The sequence below is a fragment of the Zalophus californianus genome, chromosome X (assembly GCF_009762305.2).
Source record: "Zalophus californianus isolate mZalCal1 chromosome X, mZalCal1.pri.v2, whole genome shotgun sequence".
Lineage (NCBI taxonomy): Eukaryota > Metazoa > Chordata > Mammalia > Carnivora > Otariidae > Zalophus > Zalophus californianus.
In genome coordinates, this window is record NC_045612.1 from 93,881,707 (window position 1) to 93,902,071 (window position 20,365).

At 38.5% G+C, this 20,365-nt stretch overlaps 1 protein-coding gene across 2 annotated transcripts in view; it reads left to right on the plus strand.

Annotated features, from left to right (window-relative positions):
• Positions 1–20,365, plus strand: part of MED14 (mediator complex subunit 14) — a 73,059-nt gene that overhangs the window by 28,674 nt on the left and 24,020 nt on the right. For both annotated transcript variants that reach the window (XM_027608711.2, XM_027608712.2), the window contains exons 11-17: positions 999–1,124; positions 3,185–3,263; positions 7,430–7,589; positions 10,914–11,108; positions 11,479–11,613; positions 14,502–14,578; positions 20,165–20,325. In XM_027608711.2, coding sequence (XP_027464512.1) covers positions 999–1,124; positions 3,185–3,263; positions 7,430–7,589; positions 10,914–11,108; positions 11,479–11,613; positions 14,502–14,578; positions 20,165–20,325 — 933 coding nt within the window. The remainder of the gene's footprint in view (positions 1–998; positions 1,125–3,184; positions 3,264–7,429; positions 7,590–10,913; positions 11,109–11,478; positions 11,614–14,501; positions 14,579–20,164; positions 20,326–20,365) is intronic.

A 20,365-nucleotide genomic window follows, 5' to 3' on the forward strand; every position in this document is an offset into this window, starting at 1 on the left:
TGTACGTTGTTGAGCACTTTGCTTTTTAAAGCACCTTCACAAACTTGTCATTTCTTCCTCCTAAGGACCCATGGCATGGACAGGAAGATGTTATTGTTCTTGTTTAACAGAGTAGCACAGAGAAGTCACCTGGTGAAAGGCTGGGCCTACATTACCACTCTCCTCACTGCCTGCCTTTTCTTCTGTGCTGTAGTGTTAGAGGAACGTGGTAACTAGAAGAGTGTATTCCTTTGATAACTCCTCAATCTGACAGGCACGGGCTGCGCTTTCAGTGCTTTGCTCCTTTACTGGGTTTTGTTATGCCAGTTTGTGGGATTAAGGGAAGAGTTAATTGGGCCTGGTGGAAATACTATGAAGCTCTAGAACAAGTATATTGGCAGCTTTGGGAATTGGTGTTTAACAGTTGCTTGTGTTCTTATTTCATCTGTGACTTAAAAATGAGGTTGCATAAATAACTGGGAAAAATTTTTTTCCTATATAAGCAATAATGTGTAATGGTTTTCAGGTCTTTTTTTTTTTTTTTTTAACACACAGGCCCTAATTGCCAGAAATCCTCTGTTTATGAAGAATAGCATTGAAAATATTGAGGCCGTAGATGAAATTTATTCTATTTACCAATTTTCTTCCCACGTATCAAAAAGAAAATCCTTAAAAACTAACTACTTAGTAATTACTGAATGGAAGTAAAACTAGAATTCAGCTTACTGATGAAGTTCATGTTTTCACTAGCTCTTTTAACCTTTTTTAAGGAATCTGGGGATTTTTTTTGCTGTAGTATTTCGAGAGGGGTCTGTTTGTTTCAAGTCACCTCGAGGAATACATTCTTCCTTTTGAGCTACTAATTGACATAATAGTACTATTCCAGTTTTGCAAATTCCTGTTTTTCCTTTAACATTCAGGATTGTTTGATAGTTCGTATGTTTCTACTCACTGAGAAATATTTTTTTTCTGTAAAATATTCAGATAGAAATATAATTTTTTCCTTCTTAACCGTTCAGCTTCCATAGAGACTGCACTTCCAGCTCTTGTTGTTCCCATCCTGGAGCCCTGCGGTAACTCAGAGTGTCTGCACATTTTTGTAGACTTGCATTCTGGAATGTTTCAATTGATGCTTTATGGACTTGGTAAGTGACTCAATGATACAGTCACTCAGCGTAAAAGAAGAATGCTTTAACAAAAGCAAACAAATTTTTCTGCCATTACCTCTGGTATTGGAGGGGGTGGTTTAGCAGTACAGAAAGTCCATGTGGAAGGGATAACTCTGGCTGACGTCTGTTCCTTGAGGCCAATTTTAAGTCTCCTTTGGATTTTCTTGTATCAAAAATTAAACCTCCCAACATGAAGTGCATTCATGTTGTTTCTCTTTTTGTAAAAGTAATAACGTTGATGGCTGATGTTTCTTAGATTAACGATACTACCATTCATAGTTGGGTGACATGGAAACAACTACAGGGGATTCTGATGTCACTCATGGCTGAAGAACAAATTTATGACAGTGTAAACATCTAAATGTTAACTTAGGTTACAGAATCCTGGAGAAGAGGGTTTTTTGGTTTTTTTTTTTTCCCCTAGCCTAAACACAGTAGACATTAACGTTGGATTTCTAACATGATCTGTTACCAAGTTGGTGGTCTAAAATGATGAACCACTTGGCACTTAGTGTTTTTGTATTGCTAATGGAACAGTGTTCTTGTACATACTAGCACATTTACTGCTTGAAATTAATATTAAGCTAGATCAATGAAAATAAAAGGTTTTCTGGTTATACTGTATGAAGATAAATTTGTCTCTGAATTGTTCATAGAAGGCTGGTCTCATTACTTTGAATCATGTTGCATTTATGTTGGCTAAATGATAAGTGGCACACTTAGGAATTACCTTTTAACTATGGTTCCAAAGCACAAGGCAATTGTTAGTTCTTCAAAAAATTTTTTTATTTAAGGTGTTTTCTTGACTATTTACATAATACATACTCGTAAATAAGGAAGATGAACATGTAAAATGAGAGAAACAAAAAATAGTTACCTGTTGGCAGTCATTCTTGTTTTAGAGGATATGCTTGGCTCAGTTCAGGCTACCATAACAAAGAACCACAGAGAGGTTTGCTGAAACAGTAGAGTTTTACTTTGTCACAGTTTCGGAGTTTGGAAGTCTAAGATCAGGTTGCCAGCATGGTTGGGTTCTGGTGAGGGCTCTGTTCCTGGCTTGGAGATGTAGGCCTTCTCTCTGTCATCACGTGGCAGGAAGGAGAGCAAGCAAGCTCTCCAGTGTCTCTTCTTTTAAGACACCAATCACATCATGACCTCAGTCCTACCCTCATGACCTCGTCTAAACCTAATTATCTCCCAAAGGTCCCACCTCTGAATACCATCATATTAGGAGTTTATGGCTCCAACATACAAATTTCCATAGCAGTGGTATTCTAATTTTCTCCATACTTTTTTCTTTAGTTGAAATCATTTTATATTTTGCTTTTTGTGCAACATGCTATTACAACATTTTTTGGTGTCAATAAAGATTCTAAGTGACATTTAACAAGCTGAACTTAAGCCAAAAGCTCTTGCTTATGCCAGAAATCATTTGTGTTTAATAAACATTTTATTTTTTATTTTTTAAAGATTTTATTTATTAGAGAGAGACAGCAAGAGAGGGAACCACAAGTAAGGAGAGTGTGAGAGGGAGAAGCAGGCTTCCTGCTGAGCAGGAAGCCCGATGTGGGGCTCGATCCCAGGACCCTGGGATCACGACCTGAGCTGAAGGCAGATGCTTAACAACAGAGCCACCCAGGCGCCCCAATAAATAAACATTTTAATGGAGTTTTATAGTTTTTGCATTTTTAAGGTTCTAAGTTTAGTGATACTAGGAATTTGAAATACATGTAAGTGAAAAAATTAACTACACCGAGAGTTTTGGGAATTAAAATGTAGGCAAAGAATTAATTCCCATATTTGTTACTTGTTCTTCCTGCTAGTGTACATTTGCTATTAATTAGTTGTCTTACCTATAACGAGGGTAAACAAATTGGGTTAATTTATGCCTAATGATACGTTTAGTTTGGTTTTTCTCTGACTCAAAAATAACATTACTTTCTGCCTAAAACAGTAATTTTCATGTAAGTTTTGGGCTGCCTAAATATTTTATGCCTCATGTAAGCAGTGAATTAATGAAGTGCTATATTCTATAGACCAGGCCACGCTGGATGACATGGAGAAGTCTGTGAACGATGATATGAAACGAATTATCCCTTGGATTCAACAACTGAAGTAAGCTTGCTTATTTAGCTCAAGACTAAAAATGGAAAGTTACTTTGATACGATATATTTTCTTCTCCATCATTACTCTTGATCAGTCACTGTCCTTAATGTTTATGACATGAAACTTGAGCACCTTTTGGTACTTGGAATCGAAATTCTCTTGGAATAGGGCCAAGATGGCAGTGTTTTGTACCCAGTTCCCTTCCAGAGCAAATACAGGTATGAAGGGCATGGCACTCTACTTTTCATTCCTTGCCACATTTCCTCCTGTAAAAGCACTGTACAAATCGCTTACAATGAATTTTATTGAATCTAGTGTTCCCTGCAGTAGAGTCTTATTCTTACCCCGGATAATCTTCATGGTATGAATCTACCAGCTGACACTTCCAGAATAGTTGTTTCTGCTTCTCTAGTACTGTCATTCAATACTGCTTCAAAATCCTTTGAGTGCTTCATACTGTTAAAGAACACTGAAAATGGAGCTAAAGATAATTCTATGAGGTTTCATTACCATCCTGGTACACAGAGGTACCGTTATGGCAACTCTAACAAACTCTCTTTTAAAATTAATAAAACAGACTTCCAAGGGATAAAAATAAATTTCAGGGGTCAAAACCCAAACTGGCAAATGGAGAAGGGGGGAGGGGGCTAGACTGTTCAGAGAGATCTGTTGATTTTGTGATCTAGCCTTACCCCTTCTCGTTGCCAGTTTGAGTTGTATAAATATTTGAAGACTTCACTATAATCAAGTAATGTTTTCATTAACAAGATAAGATTTTTAATGCCAGTAGATAGTGTTTTATGAGCCTCCTTTTGAATAGCTGCTTAGTTTAATTGTATATGAAAAATGATAATCGTTATTCTGGGTAACACATTCCAGAATTTTTAGTGATTTAGCATATTTTTGTGCATTTGGCTAAACAAATAAGGTTTAAATACTTAAATGCTTAATAACTCACATCTTGCATGACTCAAGGTTATCTGGCAGTCCAGCTAGCAGAAATATAACATAAAACCAGAAAGCTAGGTCCCCAAAGCCTTAAACTTATCAAATGTGTCTCTGTACTTAAACACATAATTTCTAAGAAAGGTCCCCTGGTTATCACTTACAATAGTGCTTCTCAAATGATCTTTGGTGAATGACCAGTTGATTGCTAATCTATCATGGGACATTAATGTTTTTGAAATGACTTTATTGAAGTATAATTTCTGTACCATAGAATTCACCCATTTTAAGGACTTGTAAATTTACTGAGCTTTGCAGCCATAATCACAATCCAGTTTTAGGACATTTGGAACGTTTTCATCACCTCAAAAAGGTATTCATTTACAGTTAACCCCCATTCTCAGCCTGAGCCCCAGGCAACTATGAATCTACTTTCTGTTCTTACAGATTTTTTTTTCTGGACATTTCATATAAGTAGGATCATAAAGTATGTGGTGATTTGTGACTTGCTTCTTTCACTTAGCTTAATGTTTTGAGGTTTTCATCCATTTCGTAGCAGGTATCAAAGCTTAATTCCTTTTTATGACTGGATAATATTCCACTATATGGCTTTGTACCACATTTTGTTGATCCATTCATAGTTTGATGGACACTTGGGTTGTTTCACTTTTTTTTTTTTTTTTTAAGATTTATTTATTTTAGAGAGAGGGTGCACACAAGCAGGGGGAGGGGCAGAGGGAGAGAGAGAATTTCAAGCAGACTCCCCGCTGAGCAGGAGCCTGATGTGGGGCTCGATCTCATGATCCTGAGATCATGATTTGAGCCTAAATCAAGAGTCGGCCACTTAACTGATTGAGCCACCCAGGCGCCCCTGGGTTGTTTCGCTTTTTGGCTATTATGAATAATGCTGTTCTGAATATTCATTATAAGTCTATGTGTAGACATGCATTTTCATTCCACTAGGAATGGAATTGCTGAGTCACACAGTAAATTTATGTTTAACTTTTTAAAGAAACTGCCAAACTAGTTTCCAGAGTAGCTGTGCCTTTTTAAAATCGCATCAGCAGTATTTGAGGGTTTCCGTTTCCCTGCATTCTTGCCAACACTTGTTACTGTTTTTTCTGTAACCATCCTAGTGAGTGTAATGAGGTATTGCATTGTTTTCATTTATATTTTTCTAATGACTGATGATGTTGAGCATCTGTTCATGTGATTTCTTATAACGTGCAATGAAAACAAATTCTAAAAAAAAGAAACGAAAAAACGTGCAAAATATAGGCCCCAGTTTTTTATTGTAAGAACCAACAGAAAATTACATCTCAGTAAACATAATCAGAACAGTATAAAAATGAAGAAAAAAATCTATACACATTTTTCATTGGAAGTGTACATAGTTAATACAGAAAATTCACTCTTATGTTCAGATTTTTTGTTACATGAAATAAAAAAAAGTTAAGAGTAAAATGACAATTCTGTGTGCACATTGAAAAGAGTATCTTGTATTTAAAATTTATATAAATACACATATATATTTAGAATTTGTATTGATATTATCTTGTATTTAGAATTTTTATTTTTATTTTTATTTTTTTTTATTTTTTTTTTTTTAAAGATTTTATTTATTTATTTGAGAGAGAGAGAGGGAATGAGAGATACAGAGCATGAGAAGGAAGAGGGTCAGAGGGAGAAGCAGACTCCCCGCTGAGCGGGGAGCCCGATGCGGGACTCGATCCAGGGACTCCAGGATCATGACCTGAGCCGAAGGCAGTCGCTTAACCAACTGAGCCACCCAGGCGCCCTGTATTTAGAATTTTTAACGTGACAAATGGGCTTGTTTTTTGCTTGTTGGAACTAGTCTAGATTGGGTTGATGATGATGCTAATCACAGGAAATAATATATATCTTAACTGTTTCTATTTTTCTTCAAAAACATACATAGTAGAGATCCCAGTCTCACAAAGTCTCACATGTTGATGGGAATGGAAATAGAGATTTGAAAGCAGTTTTGGCAAGTTCAGAACATTCATTTTTAACTTTTATCTAAAACATAGCAAGTATTGTTGCATTTTCAAAATTTATCTTCATTTCTTCATTTGTAGCCAGTTCTAGCAGTTGATCCTGTGAAGTTGCAGATAAATTTAAGTTGTTTTTCAGTGAAAAAGACTGCTTTCTAGACTTTATACATTTTTGGGTAATAGTTGACAAACTACCCTTAAAGTGTTGTATGTTATGACATGGTTTTACTGCACGTACAAACTCTGTACTAGTCACGTGGTTTTACTGCACGTGACTAGTACAGAGTTTGTACCACATGCAGGTCACTACACAAGTGCAGCAGCACCTGAACTGGTCTACACCCTGTTCAGCAAGGCCAGCCTACTGATCATGAGCTTAGATGTTGTTGTAATTGTTACGTTGCTGTGGAAAGTTTCTAAATTTGTATTCTTATACTCTGTAGTTATTTCATTGTGAACCAGTGAGAGTTTATGGACCAGTCATTTTATGACATGGTTTTGCTGCATGTGACTAGTACAGTACTTTTTCCATATATTTTACACACACACACACACACACACACACACACACACACACACACACACACACAGTGTCTAGCCTCAATGATAGCTAATCAGATAAAAGAAGTGAGAGGAATATTATAAAAAGCATCAAACTAAAATCTGGTGGCTTAACCGAGAGAGAGGAGGGAAAAAAGGTAATTAATACTTATTGGCACCTGCTAGGTATAACCATCACTTCACACATACACAGTATAAAAACTGGGACTATATATCTCTAGTGATATTAGAAAAATTAGGTACATTTATACCTGTTTATTGTTTGTTCTATTTTCTTTTATAAACACTTCAGGTATTTTATAAAAGATGTTGAGGTTAGTTATTGCTGTCTTAATAAACCATAGGAAATTCGTCATTTTCTTTAATACACTGCTACAGTGTCCCAGCCTTAATACTAGTTAATTCTACCTTATGACTAAACAAAATCATTCACATTGTAGTTTCAACTCCTTAAACAGAACTAGAACTAACAGACCAATGCAAAACTTGGAGAAATGATTCATCATTATGGTTATGTGTCTTTTTACTAGGTCAGTTAAATTTCAGATTGTTATTTTTTAGTGGTCTTCAGTAATCAGTTTATTAATCAGTTGCACACAGTTAATCAGAAGAACTTACGATTTTGTGATGTGCGTTATCTCCTTTCAATTAAGGTTTTGGCTTGGACAACAGCGTTGCAAGCAATCTATAAAGCATCTGCCTACAATAAGCAGTGAAACATTGCAGCTGTCCAATTACTCAACCCATCCTATTGGAAACCTTTCTAAGAATAAGCTGTTCATTAAACTTACCCGTCTTCCTCAGTACTACATTGTAAGTATGCAAAGGGGGGATTTGGGTGATCAAGTTCAGTAATTCTATTAGTATTTCACATGATTTATTGCTTAATTTAATTGCAAACATATTTTATTGGATATTTGACTTTAGTGATTCTCAACCTAGGAGGTAGGGATGGGGGAGAGAGGAAAATCATGTCTAAGAAATGATACAGTGATCAGGCAGGGTTGGGGAATATAAGGTATGTCTCCATCCCTCTCACCCTCAGATCTTTCCTGTAGTGAGGCCTAGTTTCTGCTTGGGATGAAGCATCTCCTCTATATGGGAGGGAAAGCATTGAAAGCAACTACTGTGAAGGTGTGGAGATGTTTTGGTATCAGATAAACTTGCTTGGTTTTAATCAAATGTTAACTTGCATAATGCATCCTTTTAAATACAGCTGGCTGAAGTAGCTTTATATTCTCATCCTTAATTGACTGAAGGCATATATATAGATTTTTATTAATTGCGTTTTTATTGATTGCATGTACCTTTCAGTGCACAGTAAGATCCTTTCTTATTCTTTTTTCACTCTAGATTTCTCGGTGTTATCGAGTTAGTTTCTTTGAGATCTTTGAATTGGTTAAAAGTTGTAAGAATTTGAAATAATGAACTCACCCTAAATATATTTCCCTCCTTGTAGAAATTTCTGTATATACCACATAGATATTTTTGGCTAAGAATCTGAGATATTTGAGAAACTTAATTCAAGCTTGTTGGTGAAGGTAATAGGAGTGAATTTTTTTAGGGTTTTGAGCTGTATTTTTAAAAGATACTATCTTAAAAAACATGTACCCTGTCTAGCCTGACACATCTTAGGTTAGTGTTATTTATATGGAGCAATAGGTTTGTCATTGATATGAACTTCACTTTTTTTCTGAATTTTAAAACCCCAGCTGTTGAACTAGATTTGGTACATGACAAAGGATTGTTGTCTCTGTCCTTGGTGAGCTGCCTGGTCTACATATAAAATGATACTCAGAATACATGTATAATAATCAAACCTATGAACACACAAAGATCCTTATACTCAGCCACAGACAAAATGGCTTTATTATTTCTGACCTTATTTAGTATCAACAGAAACCAGATGTTAGTTTCAATGACTAATGATTTATTATAAAGCAATAATTTGTTGCTCGTGGCTTAGACCAAAACTGAATCTATGTTACTCTTCATCCTTCTTATTTCTCACTTAGGAGTGATACATTCATAGAAATGGGAAAAACTACTGTGGACATTAAGAACAGAGGAAAGGATTGGTCCCTTTAAATGTCTGCCATTTTACTTTTGTCAGCTTTGTTAAGATATAATTTACATATGGGAAAAGTTTAGACTGTGTCTGAGTTGTAATAAATGCATACACTATTGTAATCCGCCTCTCAGCAAAACACAGAACAGATCCATCACCCCCAAAATGCCCTCATGCTGCTCCTCTATAATTGGACCCTCCCCCCACTCTCAGTTGGTGACCACTGACCTGTTTTCTGTCTATATAGGTTTTCCCATCAGTCTAGTTTCTTTCACTCAGCATAATGCCTTTGATTTTCATCCATATTGTGATGTGTATTATAGTTCATTCTTGTAATTGGAGCAGTAGTCATGGTATGGATATACTACAGTTTGTTTAACCAGTCTCTGGTGGTAGGACATCGGGGTTATTTCCAGTTTGGTGCAATTATGAATAAAGCTGCTGTTAAGCATTTGCATATAGGTTTTTTGTTTTTGTTTTTGTTTTTTTTTAGTGAACTTAGGTTTTCACTTCTTTGGGATAAGTAACCAGGAGTAGGATTGTTAGGTTAGGTTATAATGTCAGTGTATGTTTAGCTTTTGCCAAACTGTTTTCCTAAGTGGCTGGGCCATTTTGCATTACTGATGGCAATACAAGAGAGCGCTAGATGTTCTGCATTCTTGTCAGCACTTGGTATTATAATTTTTTAAAGTTTAGCCATTCTGGGGGTACTTGGCTGCGACTCTTGATCTCAGGGTTGTAAGTTCGAGCCCCACATTGGGTGTAGAGATTACTTAAAAAATGAAAAGTAAAAATCTTTTACAAAATAAGTAAATTTTAGCCATTCTGATAGATGTATAATGGTGTGTGTTTTTTTGTAGTCTTAATTTATGCTGCCCTAATGACTGATGATATTGAATATCTTTTCATGTATTTTTCTTTTTTTGCCATCTCTATATTTTCTCTGGTGAAGCATCCATTTTCCTTTTAATTCTTCCATTTCCTCATGCATCAGTGTGTTATTAGGTGTTAGCCTAAGAATTTCCTGAAGAGAGTGTGTCGGGAGGGGGTGGGGTAAGGGAGAGAAAGGAGGCAGGAAGAGAGACAGGAAAGCATATGTTGGTCAGAGCAGTGGTCCAATGGCATTTATTTCTCCCCTTAAAGTATTTAGGGGACTTTTCTTAAATTTTAGGTAGAACTTGAAAACAGTAAACTGGTAGAGTGGGTAAGAGCAAGGTCTCTGGAGCCAAAGTGGAATCAAAGCATGAGTCCATCGCTTCTCAGCTCTTGAGACCTTGGGCAAGTAACCTAAGTATTTCGTGCCTCAGTTTCTTCATCAGAAAAATGAAGGCAGTAATCCCTTCTTTACAGAGTTATTAGGAGGTCTGAATGCGTTAACATCTGTCAGGTACTTGGGACAGTATGTGGCGTCTAGTACTCTCTATATCAGTGTTGGCTGTTGGTGGTGGTGGTGTCATCCTCACAATGACCATATCTATCAGGGTTTATTTTTATATGCTTCCAATTGTGAGAGTTATTTGTCATTTTTCTCGGCTCTAACAGTGGAATTCTTAGGAGCTTTTGTTTTTCTTTAAGATTTCATTTTTGAGTAATCTCTACACCCAGTGTGGGGCTTGAACTCACAACCACAAGATCGAGTTGCATGCACCACCAACTGAGCCAGCCAGGCACCCTTAGGATGTTTTAATGGTTAAGGAAAACAAGGCAATTTGAAATAGATAGATACCATTCTAGAAAATCTAGCAGATCTGCTTTACTTAAGCATACAATGTTTTAAGCTAAGATATGAATATCCAGAACACTTAATGCTATAATAGTCTAAATGTCCCATTTACTATAGTTTATGGTGGTTTTTGCTTTTATTCATTAGTCTGATCTATTTTTTAGAGAACAAAGTATATAACAGGAATGCTTTTTTTGTTGAGAATCATGATTAATTTGTCCTCGTTTAAAGAAGAAAGACCATCTGTTAGAGTTACAATTCTGAGCCCTACTTGCTATAAGGTGGAAAATATGCAACACTCATTAATTATTTCTCTGAGTCTCATTTCTGACTTGGGCCTTCTTAGGTTGTGGAGATGTTGGAGGTTCCCAATAAACCCACGCAGCTGTCGTACAAGTACTACTTCATGTCTGTGAATGCTGCGGAACGTGAGGACACCCCTCTCATGGCTCTCCTGCTGCAGCAGTTCAAGGAAAACATCCAGGACTTGGTTTTTCGCACCAAACCTGGCAAACAGCCTAGGACCGGTCCCAAGCGCAAGGTAGGATCACATATAGAAGTGAGTACAGGATTGGTGTGTATTAACTCTCTCCTGTTCTTTAACCATTTTTAACATGGGAAAAGAATTAGATCCGGTTTGTAAGAGATTGGTGGGCAATCAGGTTTAAGTAACAGTTTTCTACATTTTCTTGAAAATGCCTCTCTCTTAATTAATAATTAATTTTACACCATTTCCACAAGAGAGCTTGCTAAATACACAATACTTACATAAATTTCCAGTATTTAGGTTGAAATATTTGCTCAATAAATACTTGTTGAATGCATAACATTTGTTTTTGTTAACCTTGAGCTATAGTAGTTTAACTGCCTTAACTAATTGCATCACCTGTACTTTTTTACCCCAATTCTAGTTGTCTGATGATCCATGTCCAGTAGAACCCAAGAAAACCAAACGATCAGGAGAAATGTGTGCCTTCAATAAAGTTCTAGCTCATTTTGTTGCTATGTGTGATACAAATATGCCATTCGTAGGACTTCGGTTGGAGGTAATTTTTTGAAACAGTTTTGAGTACTCTATATAAAAGTAATTTTTAAAATGCCTTGCTAAAGCTACGTGGATTCCATTAGGAGAACCAGAATAGCTGTGATCTTGTTCATTTTGGGAGGGATGGGGTTGAAATTATAGCATCTCATGGTGTACTTGTAAAACATGACTTATATTATTTCATTTTTCTGATTCCAAATTGTGAGCGTTCTTCCCTTTATGGAAATGGAAAGTAAATTCTTCCTAATTTAAAAAGACAATTTTTGAGTATTAACATCTTACTTGCATACCTCTTAGTAGGAACATTATCTCTTAGAGGTGATTAGTTGATAAAGGGGTGGCTTATTTTTGAGTTGGTGAAGCTATACATATTGCTTAAACACCAATAAAACCGGGTTCCTTTCTGAGAAACAGGTCAGAAAGAATATTAAACCCGATTTTTACTCTTGTCATGTGGACTAAGGAATAGACTTACATAGAATTAGTGTCTTTCAAGAATACACAGTTGTGGTATCCAGCATTATCCCCAAACATGAGAGTAAAGGGCAGTAACAGAATCTGCATTTTTATATTTCCAAAAAGGACTCCAGCCAAGGATTGGCATCCCTTTAAAAGGGATACACCAAAACCTTAATTATTTCCCTCTATTTTAAAGTTTTACTTTTTGTAAGACTCCTCCCCTTTGTAAATTATTGGGAATGAAGTGGAGACTTTTGCCACAGTAAAACTAAAAAAAATATTTTTTTTGATGTTTATGAATAAAACAATTGAGGATACAAAAAAAAAAAAAGTAAAAGAAGAGACCTGGGAATGTGGAAGTGGATTATTTCAGTGAAACTGATGATGATAGTCTTGGGAAGACTTGTTGAACACTTTCATGGCTTAGAGCAGGAATCGCCAAACTTCTGTAAAGGGCCAGATAGTAAGTATTTTAGGTATTGTGAGTCATATGGTCTCTTATTATAGCTACACAGATCTGCTTTTGTAGTGTGAATCAGCCATGGTTGATGTTTAAACAGATGAGTTGTGGCTATGTTTCAGTCACACTTTATTTACAAAAACAGTCATTGGGCTGCATTTGGCCCATGAGCTGTTGTATGCTGACCCCTGCTTTGTAGGGTTTCAAGGTCTGAAGCCAGAGGGTGAGGTGTAAAACTATGAAGAAGGGAATAGCCCAGAGAAATCGAGGCCCAGAAACAGGCATCTAAAATAGATACTCATGACCTTGATGTCCTAGCTCCTAGAACTGTGAGCTTGATGAATGTCTTCTTGCCTGGGTACTGGCCATTGCTCCTAAACTGTACAGACAGTGTCCATGCTTCCTATCTAGTTGACTGTGTTCTTGGGCTTTTTTTATTGTGCCCTGTGGATTGATGACATGCATGTCATTCATTTACTACCTTTGTAGTGGGAAGGGAGGCTACCTGGTACCTGGGGGCAATGTGATGTCTCTCTCCCTGCCTGCCCTCTACCCTCACCACCTACAAAACTTGCAAAAACTTGTCTCTGTAGTGCCCACATAGACTAACACCTGTAGACATAGTCCTCTCTGTCCCCCTTCCCTGTGCTCCTATACCTGTTGCACACATAGGACATGTAAGAACATTGTATAGTAGTACTCTGTTGAAACCCCCTCAGGCTCTTAAACAGCCTACTTTTTCTTATCTCAATGAAAAAGCCATGTTGAAGACAAAAGCAAACACATTATCTGCCTAAAGTACTTTATACTGAGATGTGAATCTCAATCTAATCTTACCAGGGATGTTTATATCTCTGATCCATAGGACAGAGATGGTGTTTTTGAGTCCTCTTCCTTGAATCTGAACTCCTATGGCCTGTTTGGTTAGCAGCTATTTTTCTTAAACCTCTGCTCGTCCCAGGCCGAAAGAACAGGGCTCAGTCAAATACTTAGTGCTGCTTTAAATCCTTTCTGGAACAAGGTGTGTATAAATAAATAGCCTGCCATAGAAGACCTGTGAATATGTGCCAAAGACAAGCTTCTCTTTGGTAGATCATCAGATGACTTTTTGGCATACCTACATAACCTGCAGTTTCACTTACGGGGTCTCAGGCACTCTCCCTCCCTTCATCTTTTTAACTCACTTTCTGAATCCTCCAGTTGGGAAAGCTATCTCATTGGGTAAATGCATAAATTGGAAATCTTTTCTTCTTGGGTTTCACAACAGGAAGTAGTTTAATTGTTAAAAATAAAAATGTATTCCAGAGGGGCACCTGGGTGGCTCAGTCAGTTAAGTGTCTGCCTTCAGCTGGGACCGAGCCCCAGGTCAGGCTCCCCTCTCAGCGGGGAGCCTGCTTCTCCCTCTCCCCCCTTCTTGTGCGTTCTCACTCACTCTCTTTCTCTCAAATAAATAAATAAATAAATAAGATCTTTAAAAAAAAGTATTCCAGAAAAGTTATATGCTAAAAACTATTGTTTGTGATTAAAAGTGGGATGTGACTATGACTCAGACTTTGTTTTGAACAGACATAATTAAGACAAACATAAGAAAACCAGGCTTATTTTACACTTGCATCATTTGGAACCACCAGGATTGATTCTGGATGACTTTTGGCTCACTGCCGGAGTAGATTAGTCTCCAGAATTCTGAAGATTTGCCACCCGGGGGTGTTTTTGTTTTGTTTTGTTTTGTTTTGTTTTGTTTTGTTTTGTTTTTAACTAGAAGCTCTGGGTCATCTTTGGGTTTCACAGGATTTAATATAGTTGCCCAGGAAATCAGATGATGGAACTCAGTGTGCATGTCTGACATGTTGTTCCTTTGGAACAGAGTGGCCCTGAAACAGGTGCCACGAGAATAGACACTAGTACTTAGAAAAGGTAGTTTCCTTCGTAGAGTTGGTGGTCTGATCTTCCTGCTTTTCTCTTACCAGTTGTCCAACCTGGAGATTCCCCATCAAGGAGTGCAAATGGAAGGCGATGGCTTCAGCCACGCAATTCGCTTACTGAAGTAAGTCCCTGTCCTCTGTCTGCCTCGGTGCTGCACATTAGAGCCACACTGCTAGAGCTACTCCTCTCCCGTGACGCAGCATAAAGCAGAGTTTGGCACCTGCGGATGTCACAGATTTCTGCACAGAATTACTGTGGTCTGGGGGAGGCTTCCTTTTCACCTGCTGAGTGGAGATCCAGCACCACTTGGTATCTTAGGATGTCTTTCCTCTGCATTTCTTTTCATTCATGTAATGGATGTTTGCTCAGTGTTACTGTTTATCAGGTTGAATTCTGCTAGGGCCCTTCAGGATGCTGTGGGTTCATATAACAGGAGGATCTGAGCTAGTTCTGAAGCCAGAAAGGGTAGCCCTGAGGAAGTACCAGTTATATTTGGACTGAAGGAGAGGTGAGAATTAGCCAGAGGAAAGAGAGATTTGCGGGGGTGGGGCAGGGAGTGCTGACCAGAAGGAATAGCTGCTAAGGTGGAGGCAGTTTTTCTCTTCTTTCTCTTTCTCTTGCTTGGGGCAAGAGAAAAAAAGCTCTGTACCTGGGAACTGAAAGGAGGTCAGAGTGGCAGGAGTTGAGAGAGACGAGGCTGGAGCTGAGCTGTAAGTGGGAAGGGATCAGATCCTGGAGGGCTTTTTTTTTTTTTTTTTTAAAGATTTACTTATTTATTTTGAGAGAGTGAGAATGAGAGAGAGAGCACATGAGAGGGGGGAGGGTCAGAGGGAGAAGCAGACTCCCCGCCGAGCGGGGAGCCCGATGTGGGACTCGATCCCGGGACTCCAGCATCATGACCTGAGCCGAAGGCAGTCGCGTTTTAACCGACTGAGCCACCCAGGCGCCCTCCTGGAGGGCTTTGTAAGTGTCCTTAAGGAATGTAGACTTGATCCTAATGGCAGTAAGAAGCCATCAGATGATTTGAAGCAGAAACTGGCGTCATTAGCTAGGTGTTTTTGAGAGCTCATCCTGAAAGCCATATTGAGAATCAGTTGGAGGGGGACCAAGACTGAGTGGTGAAACCGGTTGCTGAAATGGTTCACACCGGGGTTGGTAAGCTTCGACCTGGGAAGGTTCCACAAGGACTTAGGGGATGGAATATCCAGGGGTTGGTGAGGAGATTGGTGTTGAAGGTAAGAAAGAGAAGATGGCACAGGTGCCTGTTGGTTTTATCTTGGGCACGTGATGGGTGATGGTGGTGTTTTCTGAGATAAGGGACACCGAAGATGTGAGTTTGAAGGGGCCTCGCTAGCTTTGAGGTGCCTACGCATCCCTTTGGCCAGGCAGGGCTGGATCGCAAGCTCTGGTGACGGGGCTGGGCAGGAGAAGTAAATGAGCCATCACCAAGGTGATCGTAATTGAGCTGGGATAGTAAATAGATCACCGGGAAAGAGTATACAGAGGGAGATGGGCAGAGGGCTTGGCTCTAAATGGATCGAGGACCAGGGGCCAAAGGATGCTTAGAAGGAAAGCCAATATGGTGCGTGTGCTATGAAGGCGACCAGGATGGACTTGGCAAAACTAGCGTGCCATTTACGAGAGCAACCTTTCTGGTGCAGGAAACAGTTTTTGGGGGGCAGGGTAGGGTGGGCATTTGTATTGTTTCTTAGACATTGCTTACCACTACAAATCACAGAAGCAGTTTTTATTTATCGAATTCCTCCGACTACCAAGACATGGCAGCTCTGCCAGCGGAGCTCTAATTTTTGTTACTTGGGAATCCGGTAGTTTCTGTGGAAGATGGGAAGAGCTAGCCCACAGCACGCACTCTACCGTGTGTCAGGGTACTCCCCTGAGACCGAGTGGAAGAACTAGGGTAGCTTCCCTTGCCGGCTCTCTGAACACCATCGGTACAAAAAGTTCTCAGGAGAGAGAGCTGGCCTTGTAATGCACATCAGTGGGAAAATGTGACACTTCTAATGGCTTTTGGTTTTCAGTTACTTCTGCCTAAAGTATAGGGGCTTGGGGTTTTTTGTGTTTTTTTTTTTTTTTAATCTTTTCACTCTTCTTGGCAACTGCAGATAAATAGATAATGTTAACATTTGTGTTCTGTTCTCTTAGTTATATTTTTCATGTTTTGCAGGAGTCTTAAAATATCTTGTTCTCAGCATTTTTATGAAGAAATTTCAGTCCCCTTCCTTCTTGAATTCGAGAGAACCCATAATATAGTCCTACCTAGGAAGGAAGCATTTCCTATTTTTTAAGCTTCATTTAATAATAATTTTTAAAAAGTCTTTATTATTTCCTGGCCATTATTTTCTTTATTTAAAACTCAAAAGGAAAAAATACAGAGAAGTGGATAATTTAAGATAATGAGTTTGTCTAGTACCTGCTGTCCGTTATGAGGATTATGGGGATAGGGTATAGAAATGAAGAAGGAAACAGTAAACAATAAATGTCTAAACATGATTTTACTAAATTAAAATCTAACATAAGTCTACTTAGTATATAATTGCTCTAATGCATTTAATCTTCAGAAAGTCTTAAGCCTTTATTCCTAGACATATTAATGGGAGTATGAGTTGATACATCAAAGCTTTAAAATTGAGCACATTTTTCTCCTCTTTGTTAAAAATATGTTCTGTTCTTGTTCAGCTTATCTTTTTGAGACTCCGTTGAACAGGCCTCCTTGAAGTATCTGTGACAGTGTCATGGTAAATACCTTAGATTGCTATGGTTCACGGGCCTGTTGCCCTGTGTAGATTCCAAAGAGCCTTGATCCGACAGCACAAATGACTCAGGTCTTACTCAGGTCTCAAGAGCAGCATGCTCACAGTTGCCTCCGTTTGAGCTCTTGAGCAAACTTCCCACCTTCTCCTAGGCTAACATTACACTACTGGGCAGTGTAATGTGCTGGTTTGCTAGCCACACCCACAAGCTTTATTCATCTTGTCCATTGTGTTTCTTTGCCTCTTGTAACCTATGCAAATAATGCATAGGCACAGTTCATTTTTGCAAGGTGTGTGATTCAGTTTCTATCAGTTGTGTGACTCAGTCCTTCTGCATTTGCACGTGCAACCTTTATGAAACCCTCTTCACTTTCCTTGTGGGCATAATTGCACTTCTTTTACTTAAAAGCACGTTCAGTGATCTCCCCCTCGTGCACTGCAGGGTTTTAGGTCCCTAAAACTCCTCAGAATGAAACTGACATAGAGCACATGATTGGACAGCCAGGGCCCAAAAGGAGCAGTGCTAACACACATCTACCCTGGAAGACCAGAGCCCAGTTCCTACATTCTTCCATACTCAGAATTGCAGAGAGACATCAGTCAGGAGTAGCTGTTTAGATCAAAAACCTTTTTTGGATTGGTAGAAATTTTCAGATAAGGTTAAGCCATTGTCCAGGAAACATCTTTCTCAGTTCTTCATTTTTTGGTGACTCTACTAGTATTTTGCCCTATCTTGAGTTTGTAACAGTTTTGTTTCAAAAGTTTCCTTTTGGGGAACTGTTTTCCTCCTCACATGGGGGAGGATTAAAGTTACAATTATAGTTTATTCTGTTACATTTGTAACCCTTAAAAGCAAGTAAATAGTTTACAGGTTCCTTGAAGCTGAGCCAATTACTTGTGTGTGGCAGATGAAGAAGGTGACATAAAATGCACTGTTAGGGGTCATGCTGCCCCTCAGAACATAAACTGAAAGGAGTCTTACTCTTCACTTGAAGACATGCTGGCTTCTATGAGTTCATTTTCTAACCAGATGGATTTCACGAAACACCTATTTATATGAAAGGAAGATAATGTACTGCATTTGTATTTTTTTTAAACCAAGATTTAAAACTTGATCTGAATTGGCTGCTTTATAACTCCTATGGGTTGGGGTTATGTTTTCAGGGATAAGGATAAGCAAAAGTCTTCAGTATACCTACGGAATTGACAAGGCTGTATGCGATGTATGTGATTTCTGTAATTTACCCCAAATAATATTGGACAAAATCTTTCTGGTTGTGAGTGATAAAAATTATGTAGTATGAAAGATAAACTTTTAAAAAAAGATTTTATTTATTTGATAGAGAGCGAGCACAGGAGCAGGGGGAGGGGCAGAGGGAAAACAGACTCCTGGCTGAGCAGGGAGCCCTACTCCGGGCTCATCCCAGGACCCTGGGATCATGACCTGAGCCGAAGGCAGATGCTTAACTGACTGAGCCACCCAGGCGCCCCAAAGATTAACTTTTGAAATGTTGGGGAAAAAAAAAACAAAAAACACTATACATCTAAGAGGAGCTGTGGTGGAATTTTTAATTAATTGACAAAATTTTGGTACTATGTTGATTTTCTTTTTATGCAACCTGTGTAGCTGTTTTCTCCCCTACAAATTTTTTTTATCATCTGCAATCTCTGTCTCTCTTTTGCCCTCTTAAATTTTTTATTCTAGGCAAGTGGTCCTTAACCCCAGGGCGATTTTGCCCTCCAGGGGGACATTGGGCAATGTTTGGAGGTATTTTTGGTGATCATTAACTGAGAAGAGGGAGTGGGAGATACTACTGGCATCTGGTAGGGAGAGGCCAAGGCTACACAACAAAGAATTATCCAGCCTCAAATGTCAGTATCGCTGATGTTGAGAAACCCTATTCTAGGTGTTTCTGAATAAGAGGCCTAAATCAAGATTCCATATTTCCAATTTTTGTTAGACTTAGATATAAATAATCATTATACCAAGTCTGAGAATTAACCCACCATCCCTAGGAGTTAAAGGATAATGTGTAATTAAAAAATATATTGTCTCATTATTTCATCTATTACTGAAAAAAACATTGAACATGTATTACTTTATAATGTTTTATGACAAGATAGTCCATAAAGCTGCAAGAGGAAAATGGATAGGTAGGTATTTTACGACACCAAAGCTAATACATTCCTCTCCTATATGTGACATATTTAAGTGAAAATATGTTAAATGAGTTGATACATGCAAAGCTTTATCACATGAGTGTTACCTTTACTGGAGAAGGGAGGAGAGATAACAAACCTGGCATTTTATCTTGGCATCAGTGAGACTTGGTTTTACCACAAAGGGAGCTAACATACACAAATACCTATTAGCTGCCATGAACACTTTACGTACGGTGTGTCATGTTTCAAAATCAGTGACCCATAAGGTAATTATCTCCATTGTGTAGTTGGGAAACTGAAATTCAGAGAGGTTAATGTGGCTGGGGTCAGAATTAGAATGCAGGTCCCTGATCCAAAGCCTGTGTTCTTTCCACTGTATCATTCTGTTCTCAAGGGTGGTTTTACACCTTAGCTTTTCCTTGAGGATGTTCTAGGTAGATTTCATAGAAAGCCAGTATCTTTGATTTTCACTCTGAAGAATCATAGTGTTTCTAATGATAGGAATAAGGATGAAGACAGACACACTTCGTTAAAACACTCAGACACACACTTAGTTAAAGCAAGAGGTCCTAATCTGCGTTGATGTGAGTAGAAGTGGGTTCAGTGCTGTGAATTGCCATGAGTTGCTATGAATTGCTTCCTTCTTTTGCAGAAGGCGCCTAGTGTGGAGCTTGAACTGAAGCGCTAACGAGATACCCCGAATGTTGTTGTGTAGATTGTGCTCTTGTCTTTCTGTGATGCAAAGTACACTTCATATGCTCTTTCATTGCCAGAATCCCTCCCTGTAAGGGTGTGAATGAGGAAACCCAGAAGGCTCTGGACCGCTCTCTTCTCGATTGCACTTTCCGATTGCAAGGTAGAAATAACCGCACGTGGGTGGCGGAGTTAGTGTTTGCGAATTGTCCACTTAATGGCACTTCGACTAGAGAGCAAGGTGAGCTGCTTCACACACTCTGTCTTTGTGTAATTTGGGG